General features: G+C 42.6%; 1 protein-coding gene across 1 annotated transcript in view; it reads left to right on the top strand.

The window, feature by feature from the left end:
* The window catches only part of ETV6 (ETS variant transcription factor 6), a 187458-nt gene that overhangs the window by 118159 nt on the left and 51159 nt on the right, over positions 1–18140 (top strand). The window contains exon 3 of the mRNA XM_042782840.1: positions 6262–6426. Within this exon, the coding sequence (XP_042638774.1) occupies positions 6262–6426 (165 nt within the window). The remainder of the gene's footprint in view (positions 1–6261; positions 6427–18140) is intronic.

Raw genomic sequence — 18140 nt, 5'->3', positions numbered from 1 at the left:
ATTCCAGACCTGACAGGCAGCTAGGGACCATAGTCTCAGTGGTTCCACCAGGCTCTGTGAGACCAACAAACCCTGGTCTTCCCCTCCCCCCTTTTTTCTCTCCAAATGATTTTGAGTTTTGTCCACATTGTTCTCCCTCTCTATCCAGGAGATCCCCTTCCAAGTGGTTGACACTGGTAGGCGGGCACCATCTAGTTCTTCTGGTCTCGTAGTCATATAGGCTACAGGTTGGATGGTGTACCGGTCGCTAGGACTGATTGTATCCATAACTTTTTAGTTTTCTTCATTCTTCTTTGCTCTGGACAAGGAGAGACCCATTGTTGCATCTAGATAGCAGCTTGCAAGCTCCCAGTCACTACTTGCCAAAGTAGGAGGTGGAACAATGTTTTGTGTAGTATGTTATGCCAACTGAGCTTGATGTCCCCTGCAACTATGGTCCCAAGCCCACAGGTTCAACTACTCGGTCCCTCTGGGTAGCTGGCTGTGACCAAGCAGTGACTACCACCTTGCCTCTTGTTAGCTCTACTATACACCTGGGAATTCAGATCATACACATACACTTAATAGCAATGAGATTTTGAACACCAAAGTTTATCAAGTCCCCTTCCAGCTCAGTGAGCATCCCTACCTTCTTTCTTTGTATTAACAGAAGAGCAGCAATTTATTGGGTGGCCTTGAGCCAGTCTCTCGTTCTGTCAGGCTCACTTTGGTAAAACTTCTAAGATTGCTGCAGTCTTCCCCGGAGTGACTGTAATTCACTAGTTCCCTCTTGCAAAGGAACCCAGAGCATTCACCTCGCTTCCTAGTGGGGGGATTTCCATGCTGTGGCCCTGGTTGCTTCAGCGGCTGGACTGTGGGAGAGATTAATGGGAAGTGAAAAGAGAAACTTTGTTGTGCATAACCAACAGGACTGTTCAGAGTGTGGGACTCTTCTTGTATTTAGGGAAAAGATTACTCATGAGTATTTTCTTCCATAGAATATAAAGAACCTCAAATTACTACTTGCATCCCCCACCCCCTTCTCACCCACCTCGCTCTGTTTCAGCATGTCCTCTGCAGAAACTTCAGCATTTTACTCTCATTTCCCCTCCCGAGCAGGACTCAGTTCTGTATTTGCTTTGGCACCCAAATAAGCTATAAGCAATAAGCTACCTCATACTTTTTCCTGTTTCTAACTAAGCATCTTCTGGTCTGTGGCCCTCTCACTACCAGGTGCTTTCCTAGACTGAGCTTGACTGGAACCCCATATTTGTATCTAATGACTGTAACTATACTCCTCATCTGAAGGAGAAGAAAGTAAAAGTCTCTAAAATGAAATTGCTTTGCTGTTCTTGTTCAAAGATGACACCGCTGGCAGCAGGAAATAAACCTTAAGGTGTTTTCCTAGTTCAAACATTGAGATTTTGCTGAGCCACCTCCCTTCCTCCCCTTCCACCTCACTGTGATTCTGGGCATGCATTTTAAGGTGCTTGGAAAGAGTTGGAGTACCTCCTGTGTCCATGGACCATTTTTAATAGGCCCAGTCGGGTCTAAAGCAAAACCTTGAATCCTTTAGTGGCTCTGTTTTACTATAATAACCAAAGAGCAGTAACATACTGTAAATTATTTTTTTATAATACCACATATTTTTTCTATGTGAAAAAAAAGTCAAACAACTTGAAAAGCCAGAAAAAAATTCTTATTGACCTACTTCTAATTATTTCATTGTCTTTAGTTCTTTATTGATGCCTGTAGTAGTTAAGGTTATGTGTCAACTTGGTTGGCCCTGGTGTTAAGTGGCTGGGCAGCTAGATGTAGTTATTCCCCATGGTGAGATTGGTAATTAAGTCCATGGTGGACTCTACTGGAGCAGCTGAGTAGCTGCTTTAGGGATGTGGGCTGCTTCCAGTATATAAGAAGCAACTTTGAGGAAAGTCTCCAGCTTTTGTCACGTTTGAATCCTACATGTAGCCCATTCAGCAGCCTGCCATGTTGTCTGCTGATCTGAGAACTCTTAAAGGACTTGAATCAATGGCCTGCCATCTGGTTTAGTAATATCAGGACTGTGCCTTTTTACTTGTTGACTTTGGATTTGTCAGCCTCAGCAGCCAGCAGCTAGCTGCCTGGGTGAAGAAAGCCTCTGGGTTCAGTGGACCGGGAGCAAGAGGCAGAGCTGAAGCCCAAGGTCAAAGGGCTTTCACCCAGCCCGTAGAACCTGGCAGTTTGAACTCAGACTTCTAGCCTCCAAAACTGGAAGAGAATAAACTCCTGTCTGTTCAAGCCATCCCATTTGTGGTATTTTGTGTTAGAGCAGCATGCAGTAACTGAAACAGAATACGGAACCAAGAAAATGCAGTGCTGCTCTGACAGATACCTAAAATGTGGAAACGGATGGAGTGCATCCTTGACCTGGGACCCTGGCAGGGAGACCCCGGCAGAGAAATGGCAGCAGCAGAGCCGAGAAACCTGCATGAGACAGTGACAGACTTATTGGCCCATTGAGCGAAAAAGCTGAGTGTCTTTTGGGCAGGAAGATTCCTGGCAGAGTGGGTTGCCCTCGAGTATTAATTGGTAGAAGTAGAGAGACCAAGGAAACTGGAAGCAGAGCTGCCTCAGCCTCAAAGGGTAGGACCATGGCCTCTAGGGGTGGAACCACCATAGTCCCCTAGGTTTCAAAGAGTTACACCTTCACCAATTTGGTTCTGGAGTGTGGGGCTGCTTGCTCATGTGAGCTAGTGGGATGGGGTCATAGCTACTGCCCAAGAGTGAGGGGTTAGGACTGCCATGCACAAGAGGTAGAGGAACAGGGCTCACCAAGCCAAGTGGGTGAGGTTGCCACTCAGAGGAACTAGGGGACTGGAACCACCCAATGAAGATCTGTATAGGTGTCAGATTGACAAGGGTTGGAACTGTGGTAGTTAAGGTTATGTGTCAGCTTGGCTTTGCCTGTTTGAGTGGCTGGGCAGCTGGGTGTGATTATTCCCCATGGTTGAGATTGGTCATTAATTCCATGATGAAATTTGTTGGAGCAGCTAAGTAGCTGCTTTATGGATATGGTCTGTTTACAGCGTATAAGAAGCAACTGTGAGGAAGGTTTCCAGCTTTTGGCGCACTTGAAGCCTGCATGTAGCTGAGTCATTGTTCAGCAGCCTGCCATGTTGCCTGCTGATCTTGGGAGTCTTAAAGGACTTGTGGTTTGGTAATATCAGAACTGTGCCTTTTTACTTGTCAACTGGGTTTGTCAGCCTCAGCAGCCAGTAGCTGCCTGAGTGAAGAAAGCCTCCAGCTTCAGTGGGCTGGGAAAAAGGCAGAGCTGAAGCCCAAGGTTGAGGGCCTTTCACCTAGTCCCTAGAGTCTGGCATTTTGAACTTGGACTTCTAGCTTCCGAAACTGGAAGAGAATAAACTCCTGTCTGTTCGAGCCATCCAATTTGTGGTATTTTCTGTTAGAGTAGCACAAAGTAACCAAAACAATGCCCTACAAGATGGACTAGCTTTGAAGGGGTGTCATAGGGTTAGAGGAAGCCATCTACTGTTCTTCAAAACTACAATACTTTGCAAAGAAGCCACTGTGATGAGATAGTCAACAATCATTCATGCCCAGTGTCTCTGGACACTCTCCAGGGAATCTGAGCCCTTCCTTTCCCACTCCCACAGGGAAGACCAGCAGCCCATCTAGCAGACTGGTTTAACAATCAAGGATGGTTATTTCAAGGATCAAACTGAGGGACACTCCTGCACCATACTCACGGAGTTTCCTGAGCAAGTTTAAGTAGCTTATATTGAGAGGTGGAAGCTCCTCTTAGCAAACACTGATTCCTTTGTGCTCTGTTTGAACTATTGAAACACACAGTATGATTTTAGAGAATGATGTTGTGTAAGCATCTAGCATCTTCTAACCTGTTGTTGTTGTTGTTATGTGCCATCGAGACAGACCCGACTCATAGTGACCTCTCCTTGGGTTGCCGAGGCAGTATCACTACAGAAGTAGATTGCCCTATCTTCCTTCCGAGGAGTGGCTGGTGGGTTTGAACCGTCAGCCTTCTGGTTAGCAGTCAAGTGCCTTAGGCACTATGCTACCAGAGCGCCTTCCTAGTGAGTCTCAAAATTTTTGTTCTCAGGACCCCTTTCTATTCTTGAAATTTATTGGAGACTCCAAGTGCTTTTGCTTATGTACATTATTCATACCAATATTTATCAAATGGGAAATTAAAACAGAATTTAAAAAATATTTATTGATTTATTGAAAAATAATAATCCAAGTATAGAATAACATAAATGATATTTGTTGACATGTTTTCAAAAAAAATTTAGTAAGAAAATGACTTTTTTTGTTTACATTTTTGAAAATTTCTAGCTTGATAGAAGATGTCTGGATTCTTCTATCTGTTTCTGTAATCAATCTGTTGCAGTATCACACATCACGTAGCCTCTGGAAAATTCCCCTATACATTCATGAAAGAATGAAGGTGACAAAAGCACATAACATCTTAATATTATTATGAAAATAGATTTTACTTCATAGATGTCTTGAAAAGGTCTTGGGAACCCCAGTGGGTCCTGAGACAACACTTTAAAAAAAAAAATTTTTTTTATTATGATTTGGGTTTACAAATTGAAAGTTTACAAATTCATTTTCCATACAGCACTTCACACACATTTTGTCTCATGACATTGACTGCAGCTCCCCACAGTGTAACAGCTCTCTTCTCACTTCTTCCCTGTAGTTACTTCTTCCCTGTGTTCTTCCCCCCAACCCCATGAACTCCCACCACCACCACCACCCCCCAGCTGTCTCCTATGCAAACACAGCCCTTCTGTTCTCCCATGATTGATTGCTCCAAGGAGTGTATCTACCTGATGTAAATGTTCACCCCATATGCCTGTCTGTTGTTTGGCTGGAAGCCATAGGGGTGAGTTCAGTTCCAGACTTGAAGGGTAGCTAGGGCCCATAGTCTCAGGGGTCTCACCAGGCTCTTATCAGACCAGCAAATCTGGTCTTTTTTTTTTTTTTAATTATTTTGAGTTCTGTTCTGCATTGTTCTCCCACTCTCCAGGATCTCTTGCATTGATCTCTTTCTAAGTGGTTGACAGTGGTAGCCAGGTACCATCTAGTTCTTCTGGTCTCATGGTCAAATAGGCTGAGGATCGCATGGTTCACCAGTCCCTTGGACTAATTGTTTCCATGCATCTTTGGTTTTCTTCATTATTATTTACTCTGGATAAGGAGAGACATGTTGTTGCATCTAGACAGCTGCTTGCAAGCTTTTAAGTTCCCAGTTGCTACCCACCAAAGTAGCCCTTTGAACAATGTTTTTGTGTAGTGTGTTATGCCTGTTGAGCTTGATGCCCCCTGTGACCATGGTCCCCAGCCCACAGGTCCAACTACTTGCTCACTCCAGGTAGCTGGTTGTGGCAAGAAACCACCTCAACCTTGTCTCTTCTCTACTGTTAACCTGGACATTCTTAGAACACATACAAATACCAAGACCACACTCTGAGAAGCACTGTTCTAACCACTTGAATGATACAGCAGAGGTTTTCCAAAGCAGCAAAATGAAAAAAAATACATGGAATCATAGTCAGGATTCTAGAGATCTGGCCTGGACCACCCTCTCCCTGTCCACTCCAGTTGTCTCTTTCATGCACTTCTGGTCCTACTCTGAGTCCAAGTACCACCCCACACCAAGAAGTTCTGACATGAAGCAGAAGACCCTCTCATTCCCAGAGTCTTACTTGATGGCTTCCAGAGGCTAAGTGGATTGTTCTTCTGGAAGAAATTTCAGGGAACACTTCATTATTTGGCAACACTGGAAGGTCAAGCCCAGCTCTGGGACATTTTTACTTCAAAAGAACTCTGGGCTAGAATTACATCAGCCTCTGACACTGAGGTCCCCTCCAGAGCAAGCTGAGATTTGTTGTGACTTGAGCCTCCATGACTGATTCAGTTCATCATGACCTATACCCTTAGAGCAAACCTGGGTTCAAGACAGCCCCAGGAGCTAGACAAGGAAGGGCAAGGCTCTAAGACCTAACAACTCAGAAAGATGTAAAAAACACTTGTTTCTCATTTTGCCTCTAAATGAAAAGTTAATCTGGTAGCACACATTGTACTTCTGAGGCTTCATTTTAACCTGGGACTCAAAAGTCGAACATAAGGGCTCTTCAGACATAGAGACTCAATTTGGTTAACTATTCAGAAATCTTTTCCCTTTATTCCAACTGTCTAACTGACAAGACCTTCCCCCCCCCCCTTCTTTCTGCCTTCCTTTCTCTCCAACAGGCTTGCAGCCAATTTACTGGAGCAGGGATGACGTAGCCCAGTGGCTCAAGTGGGCTGAAAATGAGTTTTCTTTAAGGCCAATTGACAGCAACACATTTGAGATGAATGGCAAAGCTCTCCTGCTGCTGACCAAAGAGGACTTTCGCTATCGATCTCCTCATTCAGGTGAGAGTCTGGACTCTTGATGTGGGCTCAGCTTGGAAAAACTGTTAGTCTGTGGTTGGTCCTTGACACCACACTCATCTGTACCCAAGCTGTCTCCATAGTAGATCACCCAGAGCACAAGGACAATAGGCAGCTTAGTAGAAGAAAGATTCACTGACACAAGCCAGTTTAACGGGAGAAGGGAAAATGTTTCCGGGTCAAAAGGAAACCTTTAAGGTTCGAAGTAACCCAGTTATGACATGTTGTTGTTGTTGTTTCTATGTGCCGTCGAGTTGGACCTGACTCATAGCGACCCCTCCTTGGGTTTCCGAGGCAGTATCACTACGGAAGTAGATTGCCCCATCTTCCTTCCAAGGAGTAGCTGGTGGGTTTGAACCACCAGCCTCTGGTTAGCAGTCAAGTCCTTCGGCACTACACTACCAGAGCTCCTCAGTTATGACATACAAACATACCTGAAAGGTAAAGGATATAGTTGTGCCACCAAATAAAGAAGAAAGTGTCATTCTTGCTCTCTTGCTCCCCTTACTCCTGATTCTGAGGACTAAAAGAGATCCCTGAGCATGAATGCAGAAAGTGAACTGCTCAGTTAACAACAGAGGGAGGAAGGGGAATGAGCATTGCTGAGGTAGATAGGGTAGAAAGGAAAGTGGAGATGAAGGAATTAGATACCAAACCAAACCAAACAAACCCTCAAACCTATTGCTATCAAGTGACCCTGTAGGATAGAATAGAACTGCCCCATAAGAGTTCTAAGAATATAAATCTTTATAGAAGCAAACTGACACATCTTTTTCCCACAAGCGGCTGGTGGATTCAAATCGCCAAACTTTCATCTAGCAGCCAAATTGTGCCACCAAGGCTCCTGAACTAGATATACCAAAACCAAAACAAACCTACTGCCATAGAGTTGGTTTCAACTCATAGTGACCCCCATTGGGTTTCCAAGGCTGTAAATCTTTACAGAAGTAGATTGTTTTATCTTCCTCCTATGGATCAGCTGGTAAGTTTGAACCACCAACCCTCTGGTTAGCAGCCAAATGCCTTACCCACTCTGCCACTGGAACTAGATTATAAGGACTGGGAAGTGTGGCAATCTTAGCCAAGGCAGTCAAGGTAAGTTTAAAAGTAAACTGAAAGGGCTTCAAGTGATTTCCTTTGGGAAGAACTGAATTTTTGAACTCATCTTGTAGCTGGTAGAAATACTAAAAAATTCAAGTGGAAGTTCCCTCAGGTACGTTGATTGAACTAGGAAGATTTGACAGCATAAGGGCCCCTTAAGTGGGGGTAAGAGCACATTAGGAATCCCTGGGTGGTACACATGGTTCCTGTTCCTGGCTGCTAACTGAAAGATTAGAAGTTTGAGTCCACCCAGAAACACCTTGGAAGAAAGGCCTAGTGATCTGTTCCCCCCATTGAAAATTCTAATAAGCGTAGTTCTTCTCTGACACACGTGGGATTGCCATGAGTTGGAGCTGACGTGACGGCAGCTGGTGTGTGTAAGACCACATAGGAATATTTCATTCTGTAGTGAGCATTTGTACCTGCCAAGTGTAATGCTGACAGCAGTAAGATTTCAGGTATGCTTCTCAATTTCATTTCTTAAACCTTGTGGACATTTGGAGATAGGTGCATGGGAACTCCATCTGCCAAAGGGAAGCTTTGGTCTCAGGTTCATGCTTCATGAGGGGCTAGTTATTGAAGTACCAAAAGGACCTCATTCTATTGAGTCTCATTGCAGTCCCCAGCTTTGATGTAACTTGTCTGGCAGAGTCCCTTTTTCCCTGACAAAGGGCAAAGATCTTGCATAAGGTCTTGGCACAGTCCCCACAGTGTTCAACCCTTATTTACTCCCGGAGGCCTGCCAGAAGTTAATAAACTAACCGTCATGAGGAAATATCCCCCATTGCAGGAGATGAGATAAGGATATAGAACAGTATCTCCCCTGCTTTTCCCAATTGCAGCAGACTGTTTTATAAGAGGACATGCTAACAGGGTAAGTTTTCCAAAATGTGTAGATGTTATTGAATTGATAGTTTCTGTCTCTGAAAATGAGTAACTTTTAAGGTGTTATAAGGCACACAAACATAGCTGAAACACTTTTACTTTACATCACTGATTTTTTTTTTAATATAGTTTCAGAATAAGAAAACTGTGAAACAACCAAAATAAATAAAGTCCCCCAAATAGTTCCTTTTAATTTGTTGCAAAATAATTTCCTTTTCTGTTTACAGTGGAAACTAAGAGATACTATATTCACAGGGGCAACGTTGCATATCTGGAGGGGGAAAAACCCTAACTCTTCAGTGTTCCAGTGAAACCATTCACGTACAGCAAACAGTGGAAAACATAACGATGTGCTTTGACTTGATTTGACTTAGGCTCTGAGCAAGCTCTCCTCCCAGAGGCTTTGTAAAATCCCCGCCTCACCTTACCTCAGGTCCTTCTTTTTATCCCTGGTTTTCTCCTCTCCTGAGTGATCTCTCTACTTACGAAACTACATTCTTTGCTCAAAACTAAAAGCAAAGATATGGAAAACCCATCAGTAGTTCCTTGCCATTTTGTCTTGTTTTTTCTCCGGGCTGAGCCCTGTGGAACGATCCTGTTCTTGAGGAAGTTCCTGATCAGTTAGAGAGGCAGGATTGCATTGACACTCAAAGTAAGAGTAAGCTGGAGAAAGGAGGGAACAGAATAGATTGGGTCTCAGGTCAGGAGGAATGAAGTCACGTGGAACATGAAGGAAAGGTTACACTCAGTAGGCATGGAAGTGGGCATTCTGGGTGATTGGAACACCATTATTGTTGTTAATAGGTACCATTGAGTCAATTCTGACTCATAGTGACCCCATGGGACAGAGTAGAACTGCCCCATAGGGTTTCTAGGCTGTAATCTTTATGGGAGCAGATTACCAGGTCTTTCTCTATGGAGCCACCAACCTTTCAGTTACCAGCTGACCACTTAACCATCATATCACCACTGCTCCCTGGAACAACATTAAACCAAAACAGCAAACCAAACCCACGGCCATCGAATTGATTCTGACTCATAGTTACCTTATAGGACAGAGTAGATGCCTCATAGGGTTTCCAAGGCTAAAAATCTTTATGGAAGCAGACTACTTCATCTTTTTCCCACAGAGTGGCTGTTGAGTTCAAACCACTGACCTTGTATTTAGCAGCCAAATGCTTTACCACTGTACCACCAGACCTCCTTGGAACAACATTAGGCTAGTATATGAGTGACTCTGAGAAAACTCACCTAATGGACAGAAGAGGCAGGAGGTAGGAAGTCAGCTAAGGATGCATAGTCCAGCCATGACTATTGAAGACCACAGTCAGTGGTAACAGTGGAAATTCATGATTATTGACTAAGCTCTCCTTTGCCAGAGGTACAGGGAGATAAGTGCTAAAGGAGTTCAGGTGTAAAGCACACCAGCCCAGATGCCGTCAGGCTGATTCTGATTTTTGGCAACCCCATGTGTGTCAGAGTAGAAGCTCCTAGTGGCTGATCTTTCAGAAGTAGATCCACCAGGCTTTTCTTCCCAGGCATCTCTGGGTGAACTCAAACCACCAACCTTTTAAGTTTGCAGCTGAGCACCTAAGCATTTCTGCCACCCAGGGACTCCAGTTCAGATATAGGAGAGGCATTTTCTAGCTGGATTGTCAAAGGAAGCTGAAGGGTAGTTGTAATTAGGGTCAGACTGAAAGCTTTGAAAGGGAAGCAGAAGGAAGAAGAGGAAGGTTTGCTCTAAGGAGTGTGAGCTAATTCATGAGAGAGGAGTTCAGCAATAAGGTCAAACATGCTAGACTCTATCTGAAACACTGTTTCACACTCCATCACCCCACCTGCCCCCTCACTTACCTAATTGCCTTTTTGTACTTGAGTTCTACTGACTTTGCCCAGGAAATCCTCCCCTGACTCCTATCCCTGCTTTCCTAATCACATCTCACCTTCCTTTCCTCATCTCATTCTGGGTTAGGTGCTATTCTTCTTTCATCCCAGTCATTTTCCACTTTTGTCACTGCCCCTGACACATACATACACTATATGATACATGATGGTTTTCTATTCTGTATCCATTTTCTATTTTAACCCTCCAGGAGAAGGTTCAATGAGAATAGGAAGGGTGTCTTATTAAGTTACCACATCTCCAAGCATCTAGCACAAGGCCTGGAAGCCAGCTGCCCCACTCAGCTCCATGAGATGCATTGACACAGTGGCTGCAATGAAGAGCTGAAACATAGCAATGATTGTGAGGATGACACACGACTGAGCAGTGTTTTGTTTTGTTGTACATAGGGTCACTGTGAGTTGGAACTGACTCGGTGGTACCCAATAACAACAACAACAAATACTGGCTGAATTATGACCCAGACTGAGAGCACCTTTCAAGCCCAGGTTAGGAAGTTTGCATTTTATTTTGTAGATTTTGATCAGGAGAATGATATGATTGGAGTGTTCCCTTGGAAACTAACTTTTGGTAGCAGTGCATCAGGTGGATTCAGAATGGGTTGATAAATGCAGGAAAGCTGGGTAAGTGCTATTGTTGTAATCCTGATGTGAGACAATGATGTCCTAAACTGAATGAATCAGACCAAAATAATAGTATTAGAGGCACAAAATGATTCACTAAAACGGGGAGCTGATTTGGAAATAGTGGTGAGAGTTCATTTTGGGGCATTCAATGCCAGGACATGCAAGAAGACATACTCTGTGCTGCAGAGTCAGACCTGAACTGAGAATAACAGATATGCATGTCACCCATCAAGTTCTTGTTTATGATCTGGAATAATAAATTTATGATGTAGCTAGCAGAACTTCAAAATGATACCTGCCAGTAGGAACCACAAAAGCACCTCAGAAAACCGAGTTTGGAGAAAAGAAGTAGGGAGGTGTAGAGAAGACCTTTCTCTCAAAGGGGGCACCCTGCAGGTGGAGGCTGTGATGTAGCTATTGGCAGTCTCTCCTTAGACAGAGACAGGATATAGAGCTAGGGACTCTTTTTAAATTTGTCAGATGTAACATTTTGTTTCTGCTTCTTTGGACACAGGCTTTCTGCTTTAGCCGTTAGGTAGAGTGGAAGTTCTGGGACCCGGGTTCTATGTGTGGCTCTTCCGAAAATCACATCATTTCATATGATCTTACTTTCCACATCCACAGAACAAGTTTTTCACCACATGGATCCTAAGTTCCCTTCAACCCTTAACAGTTCAGCACAAATTCAGCTACTACAGCCATTTTAAACTTGGAGTGAACAGTACACCTTTCCACCTTGTAGGCCACAAGGAATTACTTTGATCTCCTTTGGCCTATATACCTGTGACACTTACACTTCACCCCGTTTTTTCCCCATTGTCTTTCTTGCATCTTTTTTGGGGGGCCTAAAAAGAATAGCCAGCAGCTGCTTACTAGTTATGGGTCTGCTGGACTGAAAAAAAAAAAAAAGTATCTGGTTGCCCCATCATTACACATGGATGTTTATACCTTTCACCTGCTCTGTTTTTCTGCCTGCCTACACCCAGAGATGTGCTTTCTGTGTGGGAATGACAGTCTTTAACATAATTCATCTCAGATGTGGAAAGGAGAAAACTGGACTCAAAAAAAAAAAAAAAAAACCAAACTCACTGCTTTCGAGTCGGATCCGACTCATAGCTACTCTGTGTACTTCAGAATGAAACACTGCCCTGTCCTGAGCCAAATACAGTAGCATCTTTGAATTCCCCATTCTTTGACCAGTTTAACAAATTACACTTATCTCTTCTGCTTCCAGGACAAGGGTCCTCCATTTCCAACTGATAAAGCAGAGAACTTTTGTAATGTACTAGATAACTATATTTCAATCCAAACAGAGGATTTCATGGTTGAAGATAAGTGGAGTTTGTTTTTTGGAATATTCTTCCAGTCTGAGGACTACAAGACAGTAAATTCACAACATCTGCAAAGCCAAAGACCAAATATGTTTGCAGTTGTATAAAACCTCACCTAGAGAATGTGTTGTGTGTTTTCACTGTAATAAAAGTAAATTTAACAACAAGCAAGCAAAAAAACCTCACCTAGATAAAATAATTTTACTTGGTTCATAAATAGTGAATAGTTTCCTCATTGGATGTTTCTGGAGTCATTTAAATTCAGAGCTGTATTTGATTACTTGGCCTCTTTGAGAGTCTGAGAAAATTCATTAATAAGGAACAGAGAAGTTAGCATTTATATAAACTCTTATTTAGAGTTATTCATTGCATAACATTTAGGCGGAATGGATTTTTGTACCCATTTTTTATGTGAACCACGAAAACACAAGTTATTATCCATTTAATTTATATTTACTCTCTCAATGGTAAAAAAAAAAAAAATTAAAATTAAAAAAGCACATTTAAAAAATTTCTTCAATTCAGGAAAAATATATTGAAGATTCAAAGAAAGTGATTTGTAGCCCTGACTTGTGGGAGGTTGCAGCAGGCATAAGCCTTGAATAAAGACACCCAGAATCGGCTCTTTCTTTGTCCATTGTGTCATTGAACAAAGCAAAATGTGTATCAGATGCCAGAGAAGGTTGGACTAGTCAACTAAGGGAAAGCCATTTAATTTCTTAGCATTTCGCATACCTCCTTTGTGAAAAGGTAATAACTGATCCCGGTGCCACACAAAGTGATAGGCATTTGCTTATCATTTCATGTTACTTTTATTTTCTCAAGAACTTAGTATTTTATTTATTTCACTTTATCTTCCCTATCAAGTGAAGTGCATTGGTCTTACTGTTATCTGTTTGCTAACTGATTTATTCTTGCCTTAAATATAATATTCAAATTTTCCCACCTGTCCTCTTTTTTCAGAGTCTTTATGTCTAAGACATAAATATTAAGCTACATTTCAAATATTTGTTCCAAAGTAAAAGACTGGGATTTTTTTAATGGGCACAGAAGGCACTGATATTAAATTTAAAAGGTTTATAATTCAATCAGCCTGCAAAAATGGATTGAATGGAATGCTTGGAAAATAGGACAGAATAGAGTTAGAAAGCCAAGCAGCCCATTACAGGAATGGGCCTATTATGGCCACCAGTGGGATCCCCCTAGGCCTTTTTTTTCCCCACCAAAGAATTGCTCAGAAAGAAACTGAAATCTCTGAATGAAAACAAAAGAGAGAGAAAGAAAACTGTTTGCAGATTTAAGAATGTGTTCCTACGTTTGAAGGTTTGTGCATAGTAAATGCTCACCTGAAAAAAATACAAATTTAAATTAAAAATTAAATTTAAATGTTAACGATTCTACTTTAAACCTACTAAAATGTGGAGGAGTTAAAACTTGTAAAACCACATTGGAGAAGCTGTGGGTAGCTTGCAGATGACAGTATACATTGGTTCCAGCCTTCTGGAAAACAAGCAGTGTGTAATAAGCACTTTAAAACTAATCATACCCTTTCACTGATAATTCTATTTTGTAGAAGCTATCCCAAGCAAACAATCCAAATAGAGGGGAAAAGGTGCCCTTAGCAATTCTATTTTTAGTAGTAAAAACCTGGAAATACCCCAACCACACCCAGTATGGGACTAGCTTAACAAACTCGGGGAATGTGAATCTGATGGCATATACTGTAGCTTTATAACCATTAATTCCATCACTCATTTGCTATTTACCCAATAGATTATGCATGGTTTTTTAGATCATGTTCAGGATTTTAAATGTTGTTTTAAGGACAGGTAGAACCCATTCAAAGTGTTAAACAGAGGATTGCCATGACAAGGTGCAGAGCTAAAAGTGGAAGTGGGAGTTTTGTAATGAGTTTGGCATAAGGTTGGTGACGTGAGCTAAGGTGGGGCCACAGAGAAAAGGAGATGATTGAGGAATATGTAGAAAGCAGGGTCTACAGGTCTTGATAACCAATTAAATCCTGCATAAGAGAGAGAGAGGAGTTAAAGAATACTCCCAGGTTTCTCACCTGATGAACTGGGGAACACCATCAGGTTTGGGAAGACTTTGTTTCAGACACAATCAATATGTAGTGCCTGTGTGGCACCCAAATGGAAGTGTCTAGGTTCTGGAGTTCAGAAGAAATGCCTAGTTGGAGTAGATTTGGCATGTTGTTGTTGTTGTTATGTGCCCTCCTGTCGGACCCAACTCACAGCAACCCCTTCTTGGGTTTCCGAGGCAGTATCACTACGAAAGTAGATTGCCCCATCTTCCTTCTGAGGAGTGGCTGGTGGGTTTGAACTGCCAGCCTTCTGGTTAGCAGTCAAGTGCCTTAGGCACTACGCTATTAGTTGAAGCCATAGTAGTAGTTAAGTAGTTAAGATTGCCTTGGTTAGAAGACAGTTGAGAGTCCTGGGGAGCCTTAATATTGAAGGGTTGGATAAGGAGGAAGACCCAGAAAGATGGAAAGAAAACCTGGAAAAGTAAGAATTTCTGAGGCCACAGAATGTTCTAAGAGGAAAGAGGTGATGGTTACTCCTGAGAGGGCAGGCAAATCCCTAACTGCTGACCCTCCCTCCTGGGAATTTGACAATGGGAGGTGACCTTAGCAAGAGCAGTTTGGAGAAGGGTTGGAGTGGACACTACAGTGAAGAGACCTGAGAAGTAGAGGGTGAGGATGTGGGGATGACAGAGTTGGCCAGCTCTGGCTCCTAAGAGAACGTTGGCTGTAACAGGGAGAAGAGAAACAGGAATAGTACCTGGAGAAGGAAATGAGGACAGGAGGGGGTGTGTCTGTGTCTCGGTAGACTGGAAGAACTTGAAACTGCTTAAATGCTAAAGGGACAAAACCCATAGGAAGAGGTTGAATATAGAACTGTGGATCCAAGAGAGAGAGAATGAGAGACATGACTGACCTACATTGAAATGGGTAAATGTCTGTATGAAACGATAGCATTTTGGGAAGAAAATACATATGAGTATGACTCTGAAACAAAGATTGATAAGACAACTTGCAGCACTTTTGTTCAGTCTACCAACCATGTGAAGCAAATTACAAAAAATAATAAAATTTAGGATCTTCAAAGTGGGTACCTGGATTTTCATGTCAAGATCACCAATATGAAATTGTGTGTGTGTGTGCGCGCACGCGTGTGCACCCAGGAAAGTGTATATAGTTTTGTGGGGGCAGAAGCTTGTTTAGAGGGATCACTTGAAGAAAGAATATTAAAGTGTAAATGGAAATATTGCTAGGGCGCCTCACAAAGGGGAGTTCCTGAAGCTCACTAGCTTCATGGTACACACGCCTCAGCATGTGCACATGTATGAACTGAACTATGTATGTATGCATGGAGACCAACAAAAGTTATTGCCCCTTGACCAGTGGGCTTGGTTCAGTTGCCTAGCACAATAGAAGCAACATTTACAGTACTACTAGCTAATTCTTCTCTGAGAAGATGGAGAAGATTTATCAAGAATTAAATGGGTTGAGGATTTTTTTTGAAAAGTGCCTTTTGAGTTCAAGCCAATAGTCACTAGCTAAGTTAGGTATACAGTGCTATGGCTCACGTTCTTTATCTTTACAATAAAAACATACTGCCATTGAGTCAAATCAGACTCATAGCGACCCTTCCTTGGGTTTCCGAGGCAGTATCACAACGGAAGTAGATTGCTCAATCTTCCTTCTGAGGAGTGACTATCTTTAATAGGCAAAAATATATAACTTACTTTAAAATAATTTCTTTATTCCAAAGATCTTTCTGTCAATATTCCTTTTCAAATGTGATCTCCTGCATGTACAAAGGTGTTACTATATCAAGAGGAAAACAGGCTGGGTGTTGGAGGAATAAGGAGGGAGTAGAAATGGAGGAGGATGGGAGCACCATCTTCATTTATTTAGAAAACTGTTGTAGACAAGACACACTTTGTGTGTTGCCCCAGAAGCCAAGACTAAGATCCAAGATACATGGGATTACACAGGAGGCTAGATTCCAACTCAGCCAGAGAACTTTCTACCAACTGTTGTTTGTTAGCTACCATCGAGCCAGCCCCAATTCATGAGGACCTCATGCACAATGGAACAGAATGATGCTTGGTTCCATGCCATTACCATAACTGGTCGTTAGTGGACCATTATCATCTATAGGGTTTTCATTGGCTGATTTTCAGAAGTCAATCACCAGGCATTTCTTCCTACATAGTCCAGCTTGGGCTGGAAGCTCTGCTGAAACCTATGAAGCATCATAGCAACATGCAGGCCTCCGCTGACAAATGGGTAGTGGCTGTGTGTGAGGTACATTGGCCAGGAATCAAGACTGGGTATTTGCTTGTGCTGTTGCAAGGTGCCTGTCACTGGAAGTGCTCAGCCAAAGCCCCTGAGTGGTGGAGTGAGGGAGACAGGAAACTTTTACTGAGCAGAAGTTTGAGTCAGTCTAAAAAGCTCCTAGGATCCTCTCTAGGTTTAAGTTCCAAACTGTTATGCATACTACATACTATTATGTGTATATACACATACTTCAGTGAAACTGTTTTATACATAGTATTGTATATTATGTATATATTATCCATATACGTATGCTACAGTGAAACCTGTGAGAGGTAAAATTTGGCAGGACTGCCTTATTTTTCCGGGTTTTGCAAGTTTTCCACCTTTGACAGGATATAGGCTTACCACTTTCCTGTCACTCATTTTAGTGGAAAATATTTGGGTTTTCCTTCTCTTGACAGTTTTCCACCTTATACAGGTTCTGGCTTTCACAGGTTTTCCTGTATTACTGACAATCATACATGCATAGGGTATACACGATAAGTTTTTCCCCCATAGTACTGATGTGTTTGTGCTGAGCCAGTCACATTCCCCAACTATGCCTCTTGGTTACTGACAAAACACATCTGTGAATGGATTGGTCCAGCTCTGGCTATAGTCTAAACCAAACCAAACCCACTGCCATCGAGTCAATTCTGACTCATAACGACCCTCATTGGTTTTCCAAGGTGGTAATCTTTATGGAAGTAGATTGCCTAGTCTTTCTTCCATGGAGTGGCTGGTGGGTTTGAACCATCAACCTTCTGGTTAGCAGTCAAATGCTTTAGGCACTGCACCAGAGCTCCTTGGCCTGTAACCTTCAACTTTGAGTTCATGCTCCCACTCATTAACCAGTCCTCACAGGTGGCATTTATGAACGTTATCTGACTAGTTCTCATGATAGGCCTACAGTTTAGCCAAGAAATTGGCAGAGTCCAGCTTAATGTGCTCCTTTTCTCTAGGAGCTCCTGTTTTCCTTGGCACATTAGGAGAGGAACCTTCTCTGTCTGGCTTAGTTTGCCAGCTGGGGTATGAGAGGCTGGTGAGAGCCAACACAGAAGGCTTGGAAAAATAGGGGCAAGCGCGTATGTCGGCCCCACTGTGGGCTTGGCCTACCAAGCCCGGATGAGGTGTCCAGAGACCAAGGTGAAGAGTGGCCTCAGTGGACCATCTTTGCCTTTTCTGGAGGAGGAACTTAACACTGATCTTAACCCAAATACTTCTCTTTAGGGATTTACAAGTCTGTCCTAAACCACTTTAATAATACAATGGTAATGGTGGTGGCAGTAATAACAACAGCTAGTGTTTATTGAGCTGTTACTTTTTGCCTGACATGGTGATAAAATTATAACACAGCTTACCTCATTGAATCCTGACAGTAATCCTAGGAGGTAGATATTGTTAACAAGGCTATTTTATAGATGAAGAAACTGAGGCCTAGAGAAGGGACTCTTTGCCCATCTGCTGCACTGCCTGACTTTCACTATGTAGATAGAGAAAAGGAAACA

Source organism: Orycteropus afer, unplaced genomic scaffold (assembly GCF_000298275.1).
Source record: "Orycteropus afer afer isolate SDZICR_OR568_19922 unplaced genomic scaffold, OryAfe1.0 scaffold00488, whole genome shotgun sequence".
NCBI classification, from domain to species: Eukaryota; Metazoa; Chordata; class Mammalia; order Tubulidentata; family Orycteropodidae; genus Orycteropus; species Orycteropus afer.
This window is presented reverse-complemented; position numbering and strand designations above follow the sequence as displayed.